General features: G+C 38.7%; 1 protein-coding gene and 1 long non-coding RNA gene across 7 annotated transcripts in view; one reads left to right on the top strand and one right to left on the bottom strand.

The window, feature by feature from the left end:
* LOC307028197 overlaps window positions 1–10,175 on the top strand; it is a 32,776-nt gene extending 22,601 nt beyond the window's left edge. The window contains exon 2 of the long non-coding RNA XR_013804890.1: window positions 9,401–10,175. This is a non-coding gene — a long non-coding RNA (uncharacterized lncRNA). The remainder of the gene's footprint in view (window positions 1–9,400) is intronic.
* LOC307028189 (uncharacterized protein) overlaps window positions 1–18,599 on the bottom strand; it is a 55,142-nt gene extending 36,543 nt beyond the window's left edge. The window contains exons 1-3 of one of the 6 annotated variants that reach the window (XR_013804873.1): window positions 18,422–18,599; window positions 18,214–18,254; window positions 17,352–17,646 (exon numbers count right to left, since the gene is read on the bottom strand). Coding sequence is in view for 2 of the 6 variants with exons in the window: in XM_079663005.1 (XP_079519131.1) it covers window positions 2,285–2,479 (195 nt within the window). In the remaining 4 variants the exon portion in view is untranslated. Of the gene's footprint in view, window positions 1–2,284; window positions 3,737–17,083; window positions 17,126–17,351; window positions 17,647–18,213 lie in introns of those variants that run through there. The other 5 variants (XR_013804875.1, XR_013804872.1, XR_013804874.1 and 2 more) reach the window with 5 other exon arrangements.
* Window positions 18,600–22,407: the final 3,808 nt, after the last annotated feature.

The following is a 22,407-nucleotide window of genomic DNA, read 5'->3' as shown; positions in this document are numbered from 1 at the left end:
CGCTATTAAAATAAATAATAATAATAATAATAATAATAATAATAATAATAGATATATAAACGGGTCAGACGGATTTTAAAGTTGTGGAAAATGTTTGTGTTTGTAATGATACATTTTTGTAATGATTGATCATTAAAGTGTTATCAGAGCTGGTTTATTTGTATTTGTATTGCTATTTAACTATATTTTATTACGGTGCAAAAGGTTTTTTTGTTCTATAATACATTTCTTGTTTTTTATATTTTAAGTATGCACCATGACATCAAGTCAAATTCCTAGTATGTGCGAACCCACCTGGCAATAAACCTGTTTCTGATTCTGAAAGGTGCAGCTAGTTGGAATGACTTTGTATACTGACAACTAACTGACGGACATAAAAAATTCATTAGGAAATAAAAATATTCAAATAAAATAATAATGAAAGATATAAAAATCTTGGGAAAAGTATTTTTAGTTTTTTGTGATTGAAAACACTATTATTAATATGATAGTGTTTTTAAATAACAATAATTAAAATAAGAAAATAATAATTAAATATATCAAATAAAATATAATATAGCCTAATATATAATGAAATCACAAAAACTAACTTGAAAAAAAATATATAAAGAAATGTAATATAAAAACTATTTTTTAATAAAGCAAGAATGATCAAATTAAGAATTAAATATATTCTTTTTTTCAACTATTGTCATATTATATATATAAGTATTATCATATATATTTAAGCAATAGCTCACGACAGGCCGTGGTATATGCTCATTATATCACAGCTAAGGGGCGTGGTTCGGCCCGACGCGAAGTGTGGTGTTCCAGGTGGGATTTGAACTCACAGCCCACCTCATTATCCATTAGACCACCACTACCCACTTACATCCAAACAGACTGTGTACCTTCCTCTCATATTCTGTTTTTAAACTAGTGAACAGAAAAGGAACTGCAAAGGTTTTTTTTAGTTTTTACCTTAATGACCAAAATATCTTTGAGTGAGAGGAGGGAGGGACCTCTCGGAAGTAATTTCCAAAGAAAAGCCTTCGTCTGGTAAAAGACCCTCGATGACAGAGGAAGGTTTTGGCTATTGATAAGAAGAGCCTTAAAGAGGGCGGGATCAGGGATTAGTCAAATATATTCAAGACAGATTTTGAAAACAGAAAATGAACGAACATAGCTGAAGACAAAGATGTGAACAGATGTATCAGGAAACAGATCCTATCTCCATATCGAATGAAAACTCAGGAAAAAGTGGTGTTTTAAACAATAAAATTCATGACAGGGGAATGAACCGTGGGCTCCGCAAACAGAACCAAGTCTTAGACCTCTAGTCCACGGTGAAGTGTTTTAGATATATGAAAACACAGGTGTTGTCTGACAATAAACGCACCAAAGAAAGCTGATTTAACTTTGTGAACACGATGAAATAGTGACTTTGTGTGGCATTGCTTTTCATTGAACTGTCAAATATTAAAGCCTTAACAGAGAGACAGATGTTCTGGGCGGTGAACCCCAGGCCCCTGCATGTAAAAACAATTCTTAAGCCACTAGACCAGTGTGAAGAACTCTGTATGACCAAAAAACAGATCTTGTTTTTATCTTGTCATGAAAAACATTGTGAAAAGCAACGTTTTAAATTAAATGCTTAAAAAACGCACATTAGACACAAAATAGATCATATTTTAACTTGAAAACATGTTGAAATATAGTATTGTGGCACTGCTCTTTACGTTACTGAACCGTCAAATTATTAAACCCTTCATTTATAAATAATGTCAAATTAAAAGTGACTTTGAACATAGCTGAATATAAATTACACCTGGGTGATGAACCCCGTGCCCACATGTAAAACCAGAGCTTAGACCTGTAGGCCACTTAAGACTTAATAAGAAAACAGGGATTTGTCTAACAATAAAACACAATGTAAGAAGCAGCGTTTTGAATTATTAAACGTGTGAAAAACGCCCATTAGACACAAAAAAGGCAGTTTTTAAATTGAAAACGTGATGAAATAGTGACGTATCATGGCACTGCTTTTTACATGACATCTACACACTTTATTACACACACCTACAGCTCCTACAGCATAATATATGTCAGGTTACAGCCGTTGTATATTTTATTATGTGAAGCACTAAATGGTTTTAGTAAATATCTACTCTTTGTTTGTAGATATTTACTGAAGCCTACAAAATAAAGATAAGGGGAAGTTTTTGTCCTGTAAGAAGACTTGGACTTCTCTGTGCAATTCAAAAAGCCTTGAAAGGACTTTCCCTCTTGATAGCCATCTTACTTCTGTATGGAGCAGAAGTTGGCCATGCTCGCTGCCCATCTCATCACAGAGCACTTGGAATAGGCGAGACTGCATCGGTCGGGCCTTTATGAAGTTCACACTCTTCACAGCAGAGTCCAGCAAAGACTTCAAGCCATCAGGCATCTTCTTCACCGCCAGCGCCTCCCGGTGGATGCTGCAGTGTGTCCATCGCATCTCCGGTGCGACCTCTTTTGCGGCTTTCACACCAGCGCTTTTCCCTTTCTAGCTCCGAGCGGGAGCTTTTCAGGTTCAGCTCCGGTTTCCCTTTTCTGCTCCCGCTCTGTTCACACCGCCCAGAGCTGCCAATGCTGCGTCATGACGTCACCGTTTACATCGCTGATTTGCTCCCCAACGGGAGTTGGAGTTTATTCTCCCGTTAGCTCCCGGTTAGCTCACACTGCAGCGGCCTCTCTAAAGCATTCACTGTCTGACTGTCACACAAGCAGCTGATACATATCCCCAGTTCCCCTTAAAGAGCATCTTGCAGGTTTTTATTTTTTCTACATTTATGCTTAAACTTGCTTGAAAATTACAATTTAAAAAAGTGAATGCAGGATTTGATATGTTTTACGAGACATAAGGGCAGGAATTCAGAGGGAAAGGAGCAATTTTGAGCTCTGCTCTTAAAAACGGCTTTTTTTAAGGTCACACGTCAAACGCGTCATATTACATCACACAGGGGACACATCTCCGCTCTCTGACCACGGGTATAGTAGTAGTTGCGTTGAGTAGAGCGGTTGTGTTTTAAGGAGCTGGTATTTTTCAGTAGTTTTACATTGTATTTCACCATTTGTAATCATGGTGCAGTTGTGTTTGTGCAGGTTGCACAAATACCAGCCTGTCAGGACATCGAGTCCACTATTTCCCTAACAGGAAAAGAAAGCTAGTTAGCTTTCGGTCCTGGGTTCGTTTTGTGCAGACATAGAGACGGGACTTCAATGCTGCGTCTGTGACGAAAAACGCGGTCGTTTGTGGCGCTCATTTTCGACCGGAGGATTATGAGTCAAGTGATGTGATGGAGTGCAGTATGGGATATCGAAGCCAGGACCGTGTGAGGCTGATAGCTAGTGCGGTTCCGTCAATACACACAGCTCCGGTGTTCCGGATTAACTTGTTTCCCGATCAACTCGTTTCAGTGGGGTGCGTGGCTTTCGACTGAAACACACATTTCGATCGCTTTCTTCTGTCGTTTACATAAATCTTTTGGTATATTTAGCTTCTTAGGAACACGTTGATGCACATCCAGTACCAGTGTGTGAGGTTTTGATTACGATGGCGATATCCGGACGCGAACAGCGAGGACTACAACTAGACAAACGAGTTGCTCGAATAAATCATTTAAACCGGCTATTGTTGGCAGACTTATTACGGAATATCGTAGTTAATGTCCAAGTCCATCTGTGTATACCTTCAGACAGCCTCCAAGTGAAGCACACGGTGTTACTCACAGTTTGAAAGCAGCGTGGAGAAGTCTTCATCTGTGTTAAACTGTGATCCTCCCAGGGAACTGGGACCCGCCCACGTTAAAATGTGACCCGCCCAGGTTAAATTGTGTTACGATTTCTGTGGCTATCTACCAGCGATCATGTTTAATATGAAAGACTACCCACACATGTATCCCTTATAAAAACGGTATTGTGCAGCACTCATCCAGATAAGATGTGACTGTTACCTCGTTTTGCAAAGATAGCAGCAGAAATGTCATTGGGGATATTTATATATCCCCAATGTATATTATTATAGAGATAGATAGAGGCAAAATATTATATTGTACAGCATAATGTTGCATGGCAAATATCACGAAACACATGGCCTGATTTGCATATTGGAAGTTAATGTTTGCACTAGAACGCATTTATATGTAAAATTAACACTTATCACAACATAATGTGGGCTCGCAGGCTGATAAACTAGGATATCTGATGTCTGTGGGTCTTAATGAGGCTTGATACAGACCTCAGTCAGTATACTATTTCTAATCAAATGCCTCCTATAATATGTTTATTATATGGCTTAAAGTGTACATACATTCGCTCACATTCTAAATGATGGTCGGGTTGCATTTTTCTAGAACTTGTTGACAATGTTAATGTAACAAAATGAGCTGTGGTGATTTGTTAGGACGTGATGTTTCGTGGCGCACTCGTAACGCGCAGGGCATGATTGATTTTTACTGTTGGGACTCGGGTTTGAGTCCAGCATGAACTTTTTGGTTATTTTCATGTCGATGCACATTGAATATTATGTTTGAATAGAGGATTCGTAATATTGTTTGCCGACACCAACTCTCATGACCAAGCAGCATTTTAAAGTCTAAATATCCCCAATGGCATTGCTGCTGCTATCTTTGCAAAACGAGGTAACAGTCACATGTTATCTGGATAAGTGCTGCACAATACCGTTTTTATAAGGGATACATGTGTGGGTAGTCTTTCATATTAAACATGATCGCTGGTAGATAGCCACAGAAATCGTAACACAATTTAACCTGGGCGGGTCACATTTTAACGTGGGCGGGTCCCAGTTCCCTGGGAGGATCACAGTTTAAGACAGATGAAGACTTCTCCACGCTGCTTTCAAACTGTGAGTAACACCGTGTGCTTCACTTGGAGGCTGTCTGAAGGTATCCACAGATGGACTTGGACATTAACAACGATATTCCGTAATAAGTCTGGCAACAATAGCCGGTTTAAATGATTTATTCGAGCAACTCGTTTGTCTTGTTGTAATCCTCGCTGTTCGTGTCCGGATATCGCCATCGTAATCACAACCTCACACATCGGTACTGGATGTGCATCACCGTGTTCCTAAGAAGCTAAATATACCAAAAGATTTATGTAAACGACAGAAGAAAGCGATCGAAATGTGTATTTCAGTCGAAAGCCACGCACCCCACTGAAACGAGTTGATCGGGAAACAAGTTGATCGGGAAACAAGTTAATCCGGAACACCGGGGGTTCAACGCAGTGCTTTCTTGCAGAAACTTGTTTGGCTCCCCTTGGTATCTGTCTGTGAAGTCCTTCAGTATGGCTCTCTTCATTTGGGCGATGGTGGAAGAGTCCTCATCGCACTGTGCCATGCTTTGTTCTATTATTGTGGGGAAAGTCCAGCCTCTCTCATCGCTACATCCATATTCCGTGCATTGTCTGTTACGACAGCAATACCTTGATTGTTGTTGCTCGTCATGTTGAGCCCCCACTCCAAAACAGCAGATTTTAACACCTCAGCTATGTTGAGTCCAGTGTGTGATGTGAAAAGAGGCCGCGTCTGTAAGAAAAAACTTTTCATTTCCCATTCGCTGGTCATAACATGAGCTGTGACTGTCTGTAATATAGCTCTGCGTAGCTCATGAAGTCCACCCATCTGTGGTTATTAAGATGCCCTCTGCTTCTTTGAGGCTTTGTGTCACTTTAGCTTTAGTCTCTTTGTACAGAGCTGGTAGCACTGTTCGACTAAAGTAGGGCCGTGATGGAATGGCATACTTGGGCTCCAGCGTATTAACTAACCTCCTAAATTGTTGTCGACCACAGAAAACGGTCTTAAGTCTTTGGCCATGTACTCACCGATGCATCTTGTTATTTCCTTAGCTCTTGGACTGTTAGGGGGAAGTGGGGCTCCAAATACTTCTTTCAGAGTCAGTTGGCCCGGCTTACGCTTTTTACTCACAGTAGGTTGTTGTGGTCGGAGCTTTTCTGGGTGGCGATTTGACAAATGACTTCTCATGTTCGATGTATTACCCGAATTGTAGTTGACCGTTGTCCGGCAGGATTTGCAAATAGTTTTGCGTTTGTCAATTTGCTTTTCACCATTGTCATTTATTGAAACGGGATAACCGAAATGCTGCTACACATCAGCTTTAAAACTCAATGGAGCATCCTCAATTTCACATTCTTTATTTAATTGTTGGTCAACACATTCGTCTACAACTTCGTTCTCCATCTTCTCGTTGGGTCTGAGTGAGAGCACGCTTGCTTGCACGCAAAGGATGATGGGAGTCTGTCTTCTTGTCTAGTATTATGGCGCCCTCTGCTGTTCAAACAAAAACAGTACAGTTTTTTCCAATAAGGTGAGGAATGAACCATGTAATATATATATATGACGGTATTGAGCCGTTTGTTTACCGCGATATTCGGTATATCGTTACATCCCTATAAAACACTGATGGTTTATTTAGGAGTATCGGCCGGAGAATTCTGAAGCGCCTCTCTCTCGCTAGACCTTTTAACTGGTTTCACAGAGAGTAATCAACATATTTGAGGAGATAGCCTAAACAGCTGGGAACACTGAATTACTTGCGTCTGACACTTATGGCCTCGAAGATTACACACCTTGGAGTCCACAAACACCGAGAAGGAAGTGTTCCAGCGTTCTCACAACAATAAACCATTTGTGACCGAGAGTTGCCCGGTCAGAAACTAGGAACAACATATGGCTGAAGCAGCCCCATTCCTTAAGGGAGATAACAGACGTCAGGGTTGGTCATAAACGTCAAAGGGCAAAAAGGTTCGATATCTAGGAGTCCAGGAGAATTATTCCCTAACAAATATTGTTTTCAAGTTTATGTAAAAATGTTTGAAAACAATAATGCATTTAATTCTTATTTGTATCCATCAGGGTTTTCAATGGCATTATGATGGATGCAGGTGTTTGCGTGGTTCTGGTGTTGTTGGACCTGAGTGCAGCGTTTGACACAGTGGACCACGCCATCATGCTATATAGACTGAGGGAGTGGGTAGGCATCTCAGGGTCTGCCCTCCAGTGGTTTGCCTCATACCTCTATTCTCATCACACAGCAGTCCGCTATCCTGCGGCCTGCCCCAGGGTTCTGTTTTAGCCCCCCTTCTTTTGGCCCTTTACATCCCATTAGGCCCCTTAATTAACAATTCAAGACTGTCTCGTATCACTGTTAAGCAGATGATAGCTGGATATATTGATCTTTCAAACTCGTCAAAACCCTGATTACATGTCCGTCTGCAATTGAGGAGTGGATGTCAAGCAACTTCCTACAGCTCAATGCATCAAAAACGGAAGTCTTGATCTCAGCGGCTGATAACATCGCCTCTAATTTAGCAAACCACCTGGGTTCATTTACGGCCCGTCCACACAGCGGCGTGCGTTAAAGCTTCAACGCTTCTGCCCATTCACTTTGAATGGGGTGACGTCACGTTTCACCAAACTGCATTGTTGGAGCGAAGCGTAGATTTTCTCGCGTTGCTGGCGACGAAAGTTGAGCAATGTTCAACTTTTGAAGCTTCGACGGAAGCGTCAGCCAATCGAATCATATGCCAGTACAAGCTCTAGCCAATCAAACCGCGTGCTTGTGTGTCCGGGGCGGGAGATTCATGTGATTGGTTATTGGTCGAGTTTCAGACACGCCCCCCCGCCGGCAAAAGATAACGCACGCAGCCGTGTGGACAGAGCGCTAGTGGTAACGTTAGGGCAAACATAAAAAACCTTGGTGTAACCTTCGATCAGTCTACGCTACTAGACAAACACATCAAACTCCTGACCCGTACCTGTTTTTCCACCCCAGGAACATTTCCAAGCTCAGGGTCTTTCTATCCAATGCAGAACTGGAGATGGCTATCCATGCCTTTATTTCATCCCGGCTTGATTATTGTAATGCTCTGTTCTCCTGCCTCAACAAAACATCAATAAACCGGCTACAACAGGTCCAAAATGCTGCAGACAGATTACTCACTCGGTCTAAAAAAAACATGCCACATCACTCAGATCCTTTCTGCCCTGCACTGGCTCCCTGTCCATCTCAGAACCCAATGTAAGGTATTGGTTTACACATATAGAGCTGTCCATGGCCAAGCCCCCACCTACATTAACGACCTTATCCACTATCACAGGACAATCCGGACCCTGGGGTCCTCCGAGCAAGGCCTCTTAAGGGTCCCCGAACCAGGCTAAAAACTAAGGGGGACCGTGCCTTTGAGGCGGTGGCCCCTATGGAAGGAACTCCCCCAGAAACTGAGAGCCTCTGTCTCACTGGAGGTTTTTAAGGGGCAGCTACAGACTCACTTTTTCCGACAGGCTTTTGGGGCGTCGGAGGAGGTGAGATTGTTGCTGTTTTTCATTGGTGTTTTATCCTATCTTTTACTGGATGTGTTTTAAGCCTTTTATTATAAACAAAACATTTTTCCCAATGTTTAAAATCTGTCATACCAGTCCCATGTTTATATATTATTATTATTGTTAATAATAATGTAATTATTAATTATTTTAATAGTGTTAGTTTTTTCACCACAGGGGGCAGTGAAATTATGTTTAAAAGAAAAACTACAATCCCATGATAAATTGCGGCAGTCCGTTTATAGCTTCCGGTCCTCAGAAGCTACACGTTGCTAACAGACGTTGATGCAGATTTTATACCGAATGTAATGTGTTTTAAAGACTTTTAAAACACATACAAAGAGTCAGTTTATCCTTGGAGGGTGATTTATCTGTGCTTTTATTCGTTAAACCGTGTTTTTGTTGCCTCCCGTTCTTTGTTCGTAGCTTTTTATACCACGTGCCTGATCGGTAAACACAAGTAAATACATTAACCCTGGGAATAGTGGATAGGAATAGACGATAGGAGCTGATTTTTGGACAATTCGACTTTAACCCAGAACAGACTGCTAACTCAACAGGAACTATCAAAAACATCCCAATAGAAATTTAAAGTCACAACATTTTATTAACCAAACAGATTATTGGAGAAACTAGTCTGCAGATTAATGAACAGTGAAACTAAATAACTTCAATACATATTAACGAGGCTAGCAGTTGAGATATAAATCCATGGTTTGAACACAGCATAGTAAAATATTTCTTCATAGTTCAGGAATCATTACAAACATCAATTCAATTGGAGAAACAGCATCTCTGTGGCCTTGTGTTGGCATAGTGTGAACTCTGGTCAGAACATAAAAAACTGTTGTAATAATAAAGCTTTATTTATACAACGCTCTTCATACAGCACATGCAGCTCAACGTGCTTTACAAAATGGCGACACATCACAAGTTAAAAATAAACAACAAGAAAGTCCCCTCAGATGTTAAGACCTTTACAGATACATGCAGCAACATATAACATTGTAAAAGGTATGATAATAATAAATGAAATACATTGAAATATCTCGGAAAGATAAGACTCAAGAAAAGTGAATATATGCAACAATATGAAACCCTATAAAATAAAGTGAACATATGTACAACAGAAATAAAAACTAAAAAAGTATAGTAATAAAAACATAATAATTATAATAAAGGTTAAACGATTAAAATATAAAGAAACCAACGTGAAAATAAATGTTGGTATTGAAACTGTTAAATAACTAATATAAGATAAAACCCTTCCTATATCATAAATGAAACAATATAAAAGTAGGTAAATAATAAAGACTAAAAGACCATTTAAAGTGGGGAGTTGCTAATAAAAAGCTAATCTAAAGAGATGTGTCTTTAGCTGGCGTTTTGAAATGTCCACTGAGCCTCTCTGACATTTCCTGGTGTTCCACAGTTTGGGAGCGTAGTGGATAAAAGCCTCACCCATTTTATTTTGGGGAATTTAGGGATATTTAAAAAGCAGAGGAGGACCTCAGGGCTTGTCCTGGCACATAAAACGAGACTCTTTGAATATACGTCTGTTAGTCAGACTTCAATTCAGAAAGACTCAAGTTAAAATATAACTACAGATCTCAGGACACCAGGAGGAGGAAACAGCTAGCTTGGCTCTCAGTTGTTCAAAAACTATGCAGCATGGCTCATGAACTTTAACCTGTTAAGCCCTGAGCCTGTTTCTCAGGTCTCAGGCTCGAAAATGACATTTCCAGAACAAATGATAATAACTACACTTCTAAAAGAGAACAAATAATAATCTTTTTTCCAAAAGTAATGATAAACCTGTGAGTTGGATGTGGAAAAGTCAGAATCAATATAGATGTTTTTTATTTTTAAAGAAAATTCAGATTGAACATAGTAAAAGAATTTGGACAGACACGTCCAAAAATTATTTTTTACTTGTAGTGACAACTATACTGGATGATGGAAAGGTAGACTAAAAGCTTTAGGAAGGGTTAGGGTACAACATATAATAAGTACTCTGTATCAAGATTGATACAAAACAAGGGACATTTGACCTTTTTAGAGAGGTTTAGAAAAAAAAACTCCACCTCCGAGGTGATTTGGGTGGAAATGGCCGTTTTTACCTTTCTCTGGAACCCATTGGTCGATGTTGGTGATGGACATCTCTTTTTGACCGTTAGAGCCAAGAGAATCAAAGGGGGGTTTCCACATACACACACACGCTACCATTGAGAAGAGAGCTATGCGCACGCAGTCTTGCATGAGAGAGAACCTATCTCTCGCTCTGACATCTGGAAACGGAAAAGCAGGTTTATTGCTAATGGATGATCAGAAATCATTTCAAAGGGACACAGACACATTTGATGAACCTATGGATTAACCTTCAGCAGCGTTTTTATCGTTTTAATGCCATTGAAGACCACTTTAGACCAGACAACGACAAAGGTAAGCCATTTTGCCATTTTTAGCTACCGAGCGGCACATGTTTTGATGTCAGTTCTTGTTAATATCATTGCGAGTTATCATAGAGGGATGATGTATGTACCTATCGATTCTGTGTAATCTCACGAAGCTAGTTGATATGTTGGATGTTTAGTTAAGATAAGTAATAAGGGTGTTATGAGTGAGTTTCTGTGCAGTAATGCGTTAGTATTATTCCGCTCGTGGCTAATTCAGAGGCTGAGCATTAACTTTGTGTTTTTAAAAAAAAAAGTAAAAGAAAAAAGATCTGTTAGCTGAGTTTCTTCCCATTACATGAATATAAAACATTAATAATTTATTGAATATTAAGATGCCCTCAGACGCTGTTTCCTGCAGATGACGCGTTTTCCCCCCGGTACCGGTTAAGGTGAATATTTTGAGAAACCGTTTTCCCACACTCTTAAAACCACTATGGTTTCTCTCCTGAGTGAACACTGATGGATTTTGAGTTCACTTGATGTCCTGAACGTTTTTCCCACACTTTTCCCAGCTGTACGGTTTCTCTCCTGTGTGAACACGCTGATGTGTTTTGAGAGCACTTGATGAAGTGAACGTTTTCCCACAGTCTTCACACCAATACGGTTTTTCTCCAGTATGAATTCGTTGATGAGTCTGAAAATTACCTGATGTCGTGAATGTTTTCCCACACTCTTCACAGCTGTACGGTTTCTCTCCTGTGTGAACACGCTGATGGGTTTTGAGAGCACTTGATGAAATGAATGTTTTCCCACAGTCTTCACACCAATACGGTTTTTCTCCAGTATGAATTCGTTGATGTGTCTGAAAATTACCTGATGTCGTGAATGTTTTCCCACACTCTTCACAGCTATACGGTTTCTCTCCTGTGTGAACACGCTGATGGGTTTTGAGATGACTTGATGTAGTGAATGTTGTCCCACACTCTTCACAGCTGTATGGTTTTTCTCCAGTGTGAATAAGGCGATGTGATTTGAGAGCACCTGATTGAGCAAAAGATTTCCCACAGCCTACACAGCTGTACGGTTTCTCTCCAGTGTGAATACGTTGATGTCTTTTGAGAGCACCTGATTGAGTGAAAGTTTTCCCACACTCTTCACAGCTGTACGCTTTTTCTCCAGTGTGAATACGTTGATGTTTTTTGAGATTACTTGATATGGTGAAGGTTGTCCCACAGTCTTCACAGCTGTACGGTTTTTCTCCAGTATGAATACGCAGGTGGCACTTTAAATGTCCAGGTGTTATAAAGGATTTGTCACATTGTTGACAGCTGTGACGTCTCTCTCTTTCTTTCGGTTTCTAGAACAGACAGACAAAGAAAGAGAGAAAGTAAAACTAAAAAGCATAAATACATATACAAATAACAATAGAAACGTACTTAATATAAACATTGAGTTAACGGAATACTAATTTTACTAACTGTTTGAGTTTATTATACTTGTATTATATTAGATACAGTAACATTCTAAACACAGTAAATACAAAAGGTCGGGAATTCGAGTCACATGACTTGAGTCGAGTCGCATATTTTTGGACTTGAGACTTGCTTGACTAACATTGATAAAATCCTCGACTTGACTTTGACTTGGTATTCATTACTTGACTTAGGCTTGAGACGGATGACTCGAAAGGATTTTACTTTCTAAAATAAAAATATTTGCATTTGTATTGTAAGAGTTGGTGAGGGCTGATAATTTATTCCGGGAAATTACTCAGACCTAATTATTCCACCTCTGGTAGCGTATTAGCCTGAATTGTAGCCACACAATCACGCAGAGCTGCATAGAAATAGACTCACAATGGTAACAAGTGGAAAATAATATTTACAAATGTGTACAATGATTTGTAGGTAATTTTGACTACTCAAGACACCTGACTCATACATCTTCAAAGGAAGACTGTGTTCATTCTACAATTACATGGGATTAAAACAAAATGTAGTTTTACTGTTTCTTTTGAGTGTTTTCCCGGTACACAAACACAAACACACTCGCGAGCTTCCCCCAGACCAGTAATACAAACAAAAATGTGTTTTCGGGTCAATGTGAGTAATTTCAATAGAGCAAGTCACATTTGGTTTAGGCACGAAACATACTACCAGTAGAAATAAATTGCTTTTAAAATCGCTCTGTGTCAAATCAATAGATTATATTTTGTGACGATAACACGAAATGCCGTGAGTGCTTCATCCTCTGAACAACACAGGATGGCGACTGTAATGCACATAACATAGGTACGCTCCTCTGAAATGATTGTCCCCTGCAATTATTATTATCCCTCATCGAGTTCGCTATTCAGCTTGCTAACGTTAGCTTAAACAAACGTAACATGCAACGTTAGCTTAAACAAACGTAACATGCAACGTTAGCCTAATCTAAAATGCTCTACTACGACGTACCTTTCATGTGGCTCGTCGTCGTTATTTGTTGCAAACTTTTGGCTACTCATGGGCTTGACCCTCATCTTAGCCATGGCTTGTATTTGTCTTCTGCTAGCCAACGCTCGTTGAAACTGCAACATCCTGGCATACTGTCATCTATCACTCTCATCAGAATGCCCAGGTCACACGTAACAAAAACACTTGCCGGTCACGCGCATAGCGCGGGAAGGCCGGAGCGGAGCTGTTTTATGTAAAACGAAGCAATTAAGCGCGCTCCAACTTCTTTATTTTCTTTTTATCTAAAAAGCGAAGTAAAGCATGTACAATTTCAAGAACTTTATCCCAAATTCAAGCACCATTCCCAAAATGCAAGCACTTTTCAAACCTTGAAAACACCTCGTACAATTTCAAGCATTTTCAAGGACTTCCAGCACCCATACGAACCCTGCCAACACATATTCTTAGATATAAATACCTAATTTTGAATTATTTAGGCACAATTAACACTTATAGTTTCACGTCTTGTTACATAAGAATAGATCATATTTGTTAAGTGTTATTATGGTAGAATTACTATTCTTGTGGTACTACTGCCTTATTAGGCCCATATTGAGCAGAGCATATTAAGACAAAAACTCATGTAACAAGTTCCTTACTTGCAATAAATAAGCACTAATTAGAGGGTTATTGAGGAAAAACTCAACTAATGGCATAGTACTTGTAGAATATGGTCATGTAGAATAAGGCATTGATAAGTGTTTTATAATGACTAATAAAGAGCCTATATACTGCTAATATGCATGTTAATTAAGGGGGTGAGAAGTTAGGACGATTCTAAGGGCCCCAAAAATTGTAGAACATTAAGAAAAAATGCTTAAGTAACCTTTCATCAATCAACAATAATTAACATTAATATAACATTATATTGATAATGTACTCACTAAACTTACGATTCATTTCACTTTTTTTGTTCGAAAAGTTAATTATCCAAAGCCTCTGTATACCCCCCTCTATTTACATGTAATGGTTTGGTCCTGTCTCCAAACGCTGTGCGGCACCGCTCTTTCTAGCAGAGTAAGAGCATGTGAGGCAGGGATGCGAGCACTTACGTGTGTACGATGTCTCAACGACTAACAAAGTCAGGCTTTCAAAAAAGAAAAGAAAGGAGAGAAAGACAAGAGAGAGGGACTAAAGGGCGACAGTATGTCACCCAGTTTTGCTCTGATTTAACACCACCATCAGACCTTTTCATTTCCATTTCCGTTTTGTTGTCCGTTTACACTTTAATACCCGCTTATTTTGTAGTTGGTATATTTAATTACAAAATCTGCTGCTTATGTTATTTTTTTGGTTATAGCATTTTATAAATGATAATATTGGTGTTAATGTTCACATTATTTTAATTGAAGTGGTCATGTATATTTCAGTTATATTTATTTTGATTTATGAATGTTCCATTCAAAAATGTTATTAAAAAGGCATGTACACCATAAAAGATGGCTATTGAGATCTATTGTCAGGAATGTTAGTGTTATATAAAATAGTGAATTCTACTGCAGCAGAATGTTGTAGTAGAATTTGCAGTCTGCGCAGTGTTATATTTTCACAGCTCAGTGTCAGTAAATATTGTGCAAGTATTGGACTACAAGATAGATGCAACAAGCCTGTACAGGTAGTTATTTAAAGCATAAATGAGTCGGTTGGGTTCTGGAGGTGTGGTTACAGCATTTGTGCTTGGTTGGCGTGGCCTGTGCCTGGTGGTGGGGCCCAATGTGATATCTTTTCATGGGGCCCAAGATCATTGGCGGCGCCCCTGGTCATAGCCATAGACTATAAGTCTTACCCAAGGCTGAATCATAAACTAAAATGTATATAGTATAAATGGTTACGTCCTTAGCTGTCTAATAAGTAACAAGCTAAGCTACCAAGCACACAAACACCTGCGAACGGGACATGTATAATATTATCATTTTAGACTTGTTGAAAGTTCTGTACATTCAAGCGCACAGCACAATATTTTAATTGTCTGGTATTTGTAACAATATTCCTTAAAATGCACAATCACCACGAACACGGCTAAAGCTAAAGGGTCAAGTACAGTACTATGACTAACTAACGTTGTAGCCTCTATGGTTGTAGCCTAGCAGAGTGGACAAGTTGCTGTTAGCTGACAGTGAGACATGTCCATGAAAGTGACCACGCCCTAATTTATGCAAAAGCTTTAAGGCTTAATATTAATTAATCAGATGAGTTGAGAAAAAGTCACCCCCCCCAATCCATATTCATGAAGGGGGGATCTAACTATACAGAGAATATGGTTTTTTGAACCACGATGTAAACATGTTTAATTCTGCTCTAAAGTTGGGCATTTTAACATGGGGGTCTATGGAAATTGCTCCCTTCTGCAGACTGCTCCTACTGGCCACTAGAGGAACTGCAGTTTGAGGCACTTTCGCATTAGCGTCCCGACGGCTCTTCCCCAGAGTTTGCCGCTTGCTCTCTCCCCACCACTGCACTACATGTTGCTAAATCCACCGCGGAGAATAAACATAAGGGCAACCAGATAACCATGGCAACCGTGCTTGGTGTTCTTCGCTGCTTTTGGTGTCTTTTGGGGCGGAAGTATAGCGCCACTTACAGGCCCGGCAAATGCACTACAGCTTCTCCAGCATGTTGAGCGGTCTAGTGTGAACGGACACGTTTCTGGTGCCTATTGCGTGTGGACTGAATACTTTTTTGATATCGAATGTGTTTCGTTTGCGTTCTCGTATGGCTCCAGCCAGATTTACCATAGCTATGCAGATGACACACACATTTACATAACCATTTCACCAGGAGACTATGCTCCAGTTAAAACACTGAGTAAGTGCATTGAACAAATCAGTGAATGGTTGTGTCAGAACTTTCTGCAATTAAACAAAGACAAAGCTGAGGTAATGGTTTTTGGAGCCAAGGCAGAACGTATAAAAGTTAGCGCTGAGCTTCAGTCTGCAATGTTCAAAACAACAGATAGAGCCAGAAGTCTAGGTGTAGTCATGGACTCTGACCTGAGTTTCAACAGTCACATTAAAACAGTTACTAAATCAGCCTACTATCACCTAAAGAACATATCTAGGATTAAAAGACTAATGTCACAGCAGGATTTGGAAAAACTTATCCATGCTTTTATCTTCAGTAGACTGGACTACTGCAATGGTGTCTTCACAGGTCTCACTAAAACATCTATTAGAAAGCTGCAGCTGATTCAGAACGCTGCTGCAAGTGTTTGTCAACAGCTTTAAAATCAAAACTGCTCCACCTGTTAAAAATCTGCTCAAAGATTGTTGGTCCACCCTGTCAGAGACTTTCTGACTCAGCAGACCATAATAACCTGAGAGGCTGTCCAACAACATCACCTGGGACCCAAAGCATGCTCTGAACAGAGAATATGAACTGCTGCCATCTAATGGAGATTCAATAAAGTCAGACTGAAGCATCCTTTGTGCTCCAGTCAGTCCTCTCAGTAAACACAGAGCTGGATCCAGATCAAAAGCACGCTGAAGGCTCTTTGAGCAGGTTGTCTCTCACTGATCCTGCTGTTATGTTACATGTTTGTTGTTTGTTTTTCATGTATTGTGTCTTGATATTTGTTGATGTTGATGTTACACATGGAGCTGCTGTGATGCAAGTCACATTTCAGACTTGATCTGACCAATAAAGTATTATCATATCGTATACAGCAACGTCCTAACCTATATCTAACCATATTGTGCATTCATATTGTATTTTCTAAACAGGTTGTGATCTTTCATTTGGGGATAACAGTGTTAGGAATATATTGTGATGAAGTGCACACTGACCTGAGCTCCAGAGGTCTTTTTGTTCTCCTCCATGCTGCTCTCAGTGCTCCTTCTCCGGCTGTGTCTCTGAAATAATCAACACAACTACAGCTGACACAAAACAAGACAACTCAATACAACCGACAGACACAACACAACAAATCTACAGCTACTTTGTAGGGTCAAAGCAGAGGTGAGAAGTAACTAAGTACATTTACTCAAGAACTGAACTTAAAGGGGACCTATCATGCAAAATACACTTGTGTACGTCTTTATACATGAACCTGTGTCCCCGGTGTGTCAGGGAACTCACCAAGTGTCAGAAAACACAACCCTCTCTCTTTTCTTCCATACCCAAATCTCAAAAAAAGGGGGCTGCAACAGATCTGATACCAATCATCAAAAGGTCTTCTTTGTTATTTATTGAGCTTTAAAACAAATGAATAATGACTCTATATAATCATATGAGAATAAAACACAGAGGAAGGAGATCTCTTTTGCTCCCCCTCTTCTGAAAGCCCAGCAGCTGATCTCAAAGCACGCTCCCTTCTCCTTCACGGGGCGTGGTCAGCTGCAGCTCACAGAATCAGCCCTCTGCAAAAACAGGGCTGGAAAGAGCAAATAGAGCGAAATGAGGCATGGCTAACATGTAGGGTCTGTTTGGTATTTTGAAAAAAAAACTATATTTATATACTTTGTATAGGTATGGCCCTACAATATATTGTTCAGATATAGCATGATAGGTCCATTTTAAGTACCATTTAGAGGTACTTTCACTTTACTTGAGTATTTCTATGTAATGCTACATTTAGAACAGTTCAGAGGTAAATGGTGTACTTTTCCTCCACTACATGCATTTAATACCTTTAGTTACTTTAAAGATCTGGATTAATGATGTGAAATATAATCAAGTGTTAAATCAGACTTTAGTTCCACCTGGAGTAAATTCACGAGCTACCCTGCAGTATACAAAGTCATTCAAACTAGCTGCACCTTTACCAGCTTTGAGAACACTTTCATGATCAATTATTATAAAACATATATAATAAAAAAAATGTATTCACACACACACACACACACACACACACACACACACACACACACACACACACACACACACACACACACACACACACACACACACACACACACACACACACACAGAAGGATGTTACCTCTCTCTCCTTTTCGTCCTGGTTCCTCAGTCTTTCTTCTCCTTGATAAAAGATAAAACACTTCCGTTAAACACACTAATCTCCCTTTAATGCTTTTACTTATGTTTACCGATCTGCAACGTTCTATAAAAAGCTACGAAGAACCACATTGCAAAGAACGGGAGGCAACAAAAACCCGGTTTAACGGATAAAAGCACGGATAAATCACCTCCTAGGATAAACTAACTCTTTGTATGTGTTTTTAAAGTCTCTTGAAAACATTACATTCGGTATAAAATCTGCATCAACGTATGTTGGTAACTGAGGACCGGAAGTTAGACCGGAAGCTAGAAACGGACCACCGCAATACATCATAGGATTTTAGTTTTTGTTTAAACATCAGTTCACTGCCCCCTGTGGTGAAAAAAATAGAAAAAACGAACGCTATTAAAATAAATAAATTAAAATATTAATAATAATAATAATAATAATAACAATAATAATAATAATAGATATAAAAAGATGAGACGGGTCAGACGGATTTTAAAAGTTGTGGAAAATATTTTTGTTTGTAATAATACTTTTTTTGTAATGATTGATTGATTGATTGATTGATTGATTGTTATCAAAGCTGGTAAAGGTGCAGCTAGTTTGAATGACGGTATACTGACAACTAACCGAGGGACAAAACAGTTATTGGACAAAAAAATTAAAATAATAACATAATAAAAAAAAATCATTAGTACTTAAAAATAGTTAAATAGAATAATAATGAAAGATATACAAATCTTGGAAAAAATAATGTTTGTGATTGAAAACACTATTGTTAATATAATAGTGTTTTCAAATAACAAATATAATAAAATAAGAGGTAAAATAAGAAAATAAGAAAAAAAAATAATAATAATAATAAAAGAATGTAAAAATAAATAAATAAGAAAATAAATAATAATTAAATATATCAAATAAAAATATTATATAATTTATAATTAAATCAAAAAAACTACCTTGAAAAAATATATGTAAAGAAATGTAATATAAAAACTATTTTTTACTAAAGCAAGAATTTGTTTCAACTATTGTTATATTATATATATGTATTATAATATATTTATATTGAACGCAATGCATCATGGGATTTTAGTATTTATTTTTCAACAGCAATTCACTGCCCCCTTGTGGCGAAAAAATTGAAAAAATTAACGGTATTAAAATAAATAATAATTACATTAATCATAATAATAATAATAATAATAATAATAATACATTGGGGAAAATGTTTTGGTTTGTGATAATACATTTTATTATTATATATGTTTTGAATATAATGATTGATCATTAAAGCGTTCTCAAAGCTGGTAAAGGTGCAACTAGTTTGAATGACTTTGTATATTGCAGAATATTCACAAGTATATTGCTTGTGAATTTACTCCAGGTGGAACTAAAGTCTGATTTAACACTTGATTATATTTCACATCATTCATCCACATCTGTGAAGTAACTAAAGGTATTAAATACATGTAGTGGAGTATTAGTACACCATGTACCTCTGAACTGTAGTGGAGTAGAAGTACAAGGTAGCTAAAGTAAAGTCCAAGTTTCTCCAAATTGTACTTCAGTACAGTACTTGAGTAAATGTACTTAGTTACTTTACAATCCGTGTATCTACCGTCCAATTGTTTTTCTTTATTAAACACGTAAACGGAAGAGCGTCTGAGAGGCGTTTTTGCTTTTTACCTTACTAAATGGTCTAATGCAGCGATTTTCAAAGTGTGAGGCGCGCCTCCCCTGGGGGGCGCCAGAGAGCTTCAGGGGAGGCGCAGCGTGAGACACAAAAGAACGAGAAAAAGACGAGTAAAGTGACACTTGCCCACTTGTGGCTGTCTGTGGAGACCGAGTAACCCACCTCGCCAAAAAGGCTGTAAAAGTGCTCATTCCCTTCAGCTCCACCTACCTGTGTGAGTGCAGGTTTTCCGCATTGACTTTGATCAAAAGCAAGTACCGGTCAAGGCTGCAGCCAGAGGATGATCTGCGTTTATTCCTGTGTGCATCAAAGACGCAGACTCATTGTTCCCACTAAAGTAGGGGTGAGTGTAATAAGGAGGCAAAGTTGACGTTCAGTGTGTTACCGGGAGCATATAAGGATTTATCCACCATGTTGAAAATGTTAAAAAAAAGATGTCTTGAGAACACGGCGTGCGGAAATATACGGGTCGTGCTGCAGCTAGATGTGCCTGTCCTCTGTAAGAAGGTGTCGGCGACTGACATGCAAGGAAGAACGGCTGTCCACAGGCTGTTCCAACTTTAACAACTGTATGAACTTCCAGGGTAGTGAATTGAACATGCAATTGTAATTGGGTGTGTGGTATATTTTCATGCACGGACACGCATGTTCCACAACACACAAACTGAACAACACTCAATTTTCCGATCGCTACCAGTGTCCTTGCGATCTTGTTATAATAACAAGTGCACGTTACTGATGCAATATGGTTGAGACCATTCGGGCTTATTCTAGAGGGGTGCAAGGAATAGTCCAAGTAGTGGGGGAGTTTTATACAATATGTTTAAAACATAAAAATAAAAAGGTTTTAAAAAGTTATTGTTTAATGTTTTAAGGAGGTGACGCTACTCAGCCAATCAAATCGGTGCAGTCAGCACGATAGATTCAAACACACACAGAGACGAGACAAGAGGAGAGAAACAGTCGGAGTAATTTCAAATGGCGGAAGGTAGACAGCGAAAACAGAGCATTTAATTACATTTTCTCTTACTGGACCTCTTTGAAATGCAATTGAATACCCCTGCATTATAGCAACAACAACAATAATAATAATAATAATAACAACAATAATAATTGGGAGGGGGGGCGCGGCTGTTCTTATGTTCTCTGAGGGGAGGCTCACCTACCCACACTTTGAAAACCCCTGGTCAAATGGTCATTGGAGCGAGGGGCGGGGCGAAACTCACGGAAGTGATTTCAAAACAAAATCGGTGATAATATTATAAACAAAGGGAAACAAGGTGAATTTAGCGATCACAAAAACGGCCAAGACACATATTGAGCCCAGAAAATGGATGTTATTAAGGGCTGTAAATATAATAAGCCTTTGTCTAAAATGGACAACATTGTTAGGAGATTTAAACTATACAGCGGTTCTGCACTGCGGTCACTCCGCCGCCTCTCGAGTTTGTTTTTTCAAATCAGCTGCTCTTCATTCCTGCTATATTTGACGAGTGATACAAATATGTTTTACCACAAGTTCTTAAGAAAACTGACTCTGTTGGACTCGGTACTAGTTTGACTTCTACCAGAAATAAAATGAAGTAGGCCTACTTTTGCTGCTTAGCTACTTTGTGAGTAATCCTCTGTCAATGTCCCCTCCTGAGAACAAGAATGTATGTTTCTCTACTATTTTGAATAAGCGTAAAAAAAAAACTTTCTTCATGAGACTGATATTGTTGGACAGAGTATTTTAAGAGGATATGGTAGACTTGATATCAGCAATACTTCCAGTCAGTACTCCGGCAGCAGCATTTGTACCCCTTGGAAAGTCTTTAGAGTTTGGCCTGGATAGCTGGTCTATCCTTCAGCACACTGACACACTCTGTCACATGGTTGCCCTCTTATGAAGCTGCTGTCTTTTAAAATATGATTATTTCTCTGCTCCTAGTTAATTCCTCGCAGATTCTTCCATCAGTGCATGTCAGTCAATAGAGCTTCAAAAAAAATTGGTCTAATTCAACAAAATGTTTTTTTGTGAGTGAAGGCCAGAGCTAAATTAAAGATTGTTTGATTGTGTAATTACAAGGTGAGAGAAAAATAAATCTACATCCTCCTATGAAACGTATTTGATTTCCTTTTCCATTTTATACTTATACTTACATGCCTTAGAACATTTGCATGTTGAGCTATCTTCCCCAGCCTCAAGGAAATACAATAAAATAAATGGATTCATAATTTTAAAAAATTGATACAAATGTATAAATTAATAATGTTGTGTGCAAACATTTCAAATTTAAATATAAAATGAAAAATAAGTTTACTTTTGAAATTATTTCTCACAAAAACCTTTCTAAATTATAGTAAATTATAAAAAAAGGTTTGGTCAATATACGTTTTTCTGCCTAAAATAGTTTAAATTGAACGTAAACTATATCAAACACCACATGCATGGCAGTTAACCCATTTTGCCCGCAATTTAAATTGACTTT

Source organism: Notothenia rossii (assembly GCF_949606895.1).
Source record: "Notothenia rossii genome assembly, chromosome: 2".
Taxonomy (NCBI): domain Eukaryota; kingdom Metazoa; phylum Chordata; class Actinopteri; order Perciformes; family Nototheniidae; genus Notothenia; species Notothenia rossii.
This window is presented reverse-complemented; position numbering and strand designations above follow the sequence as displayed.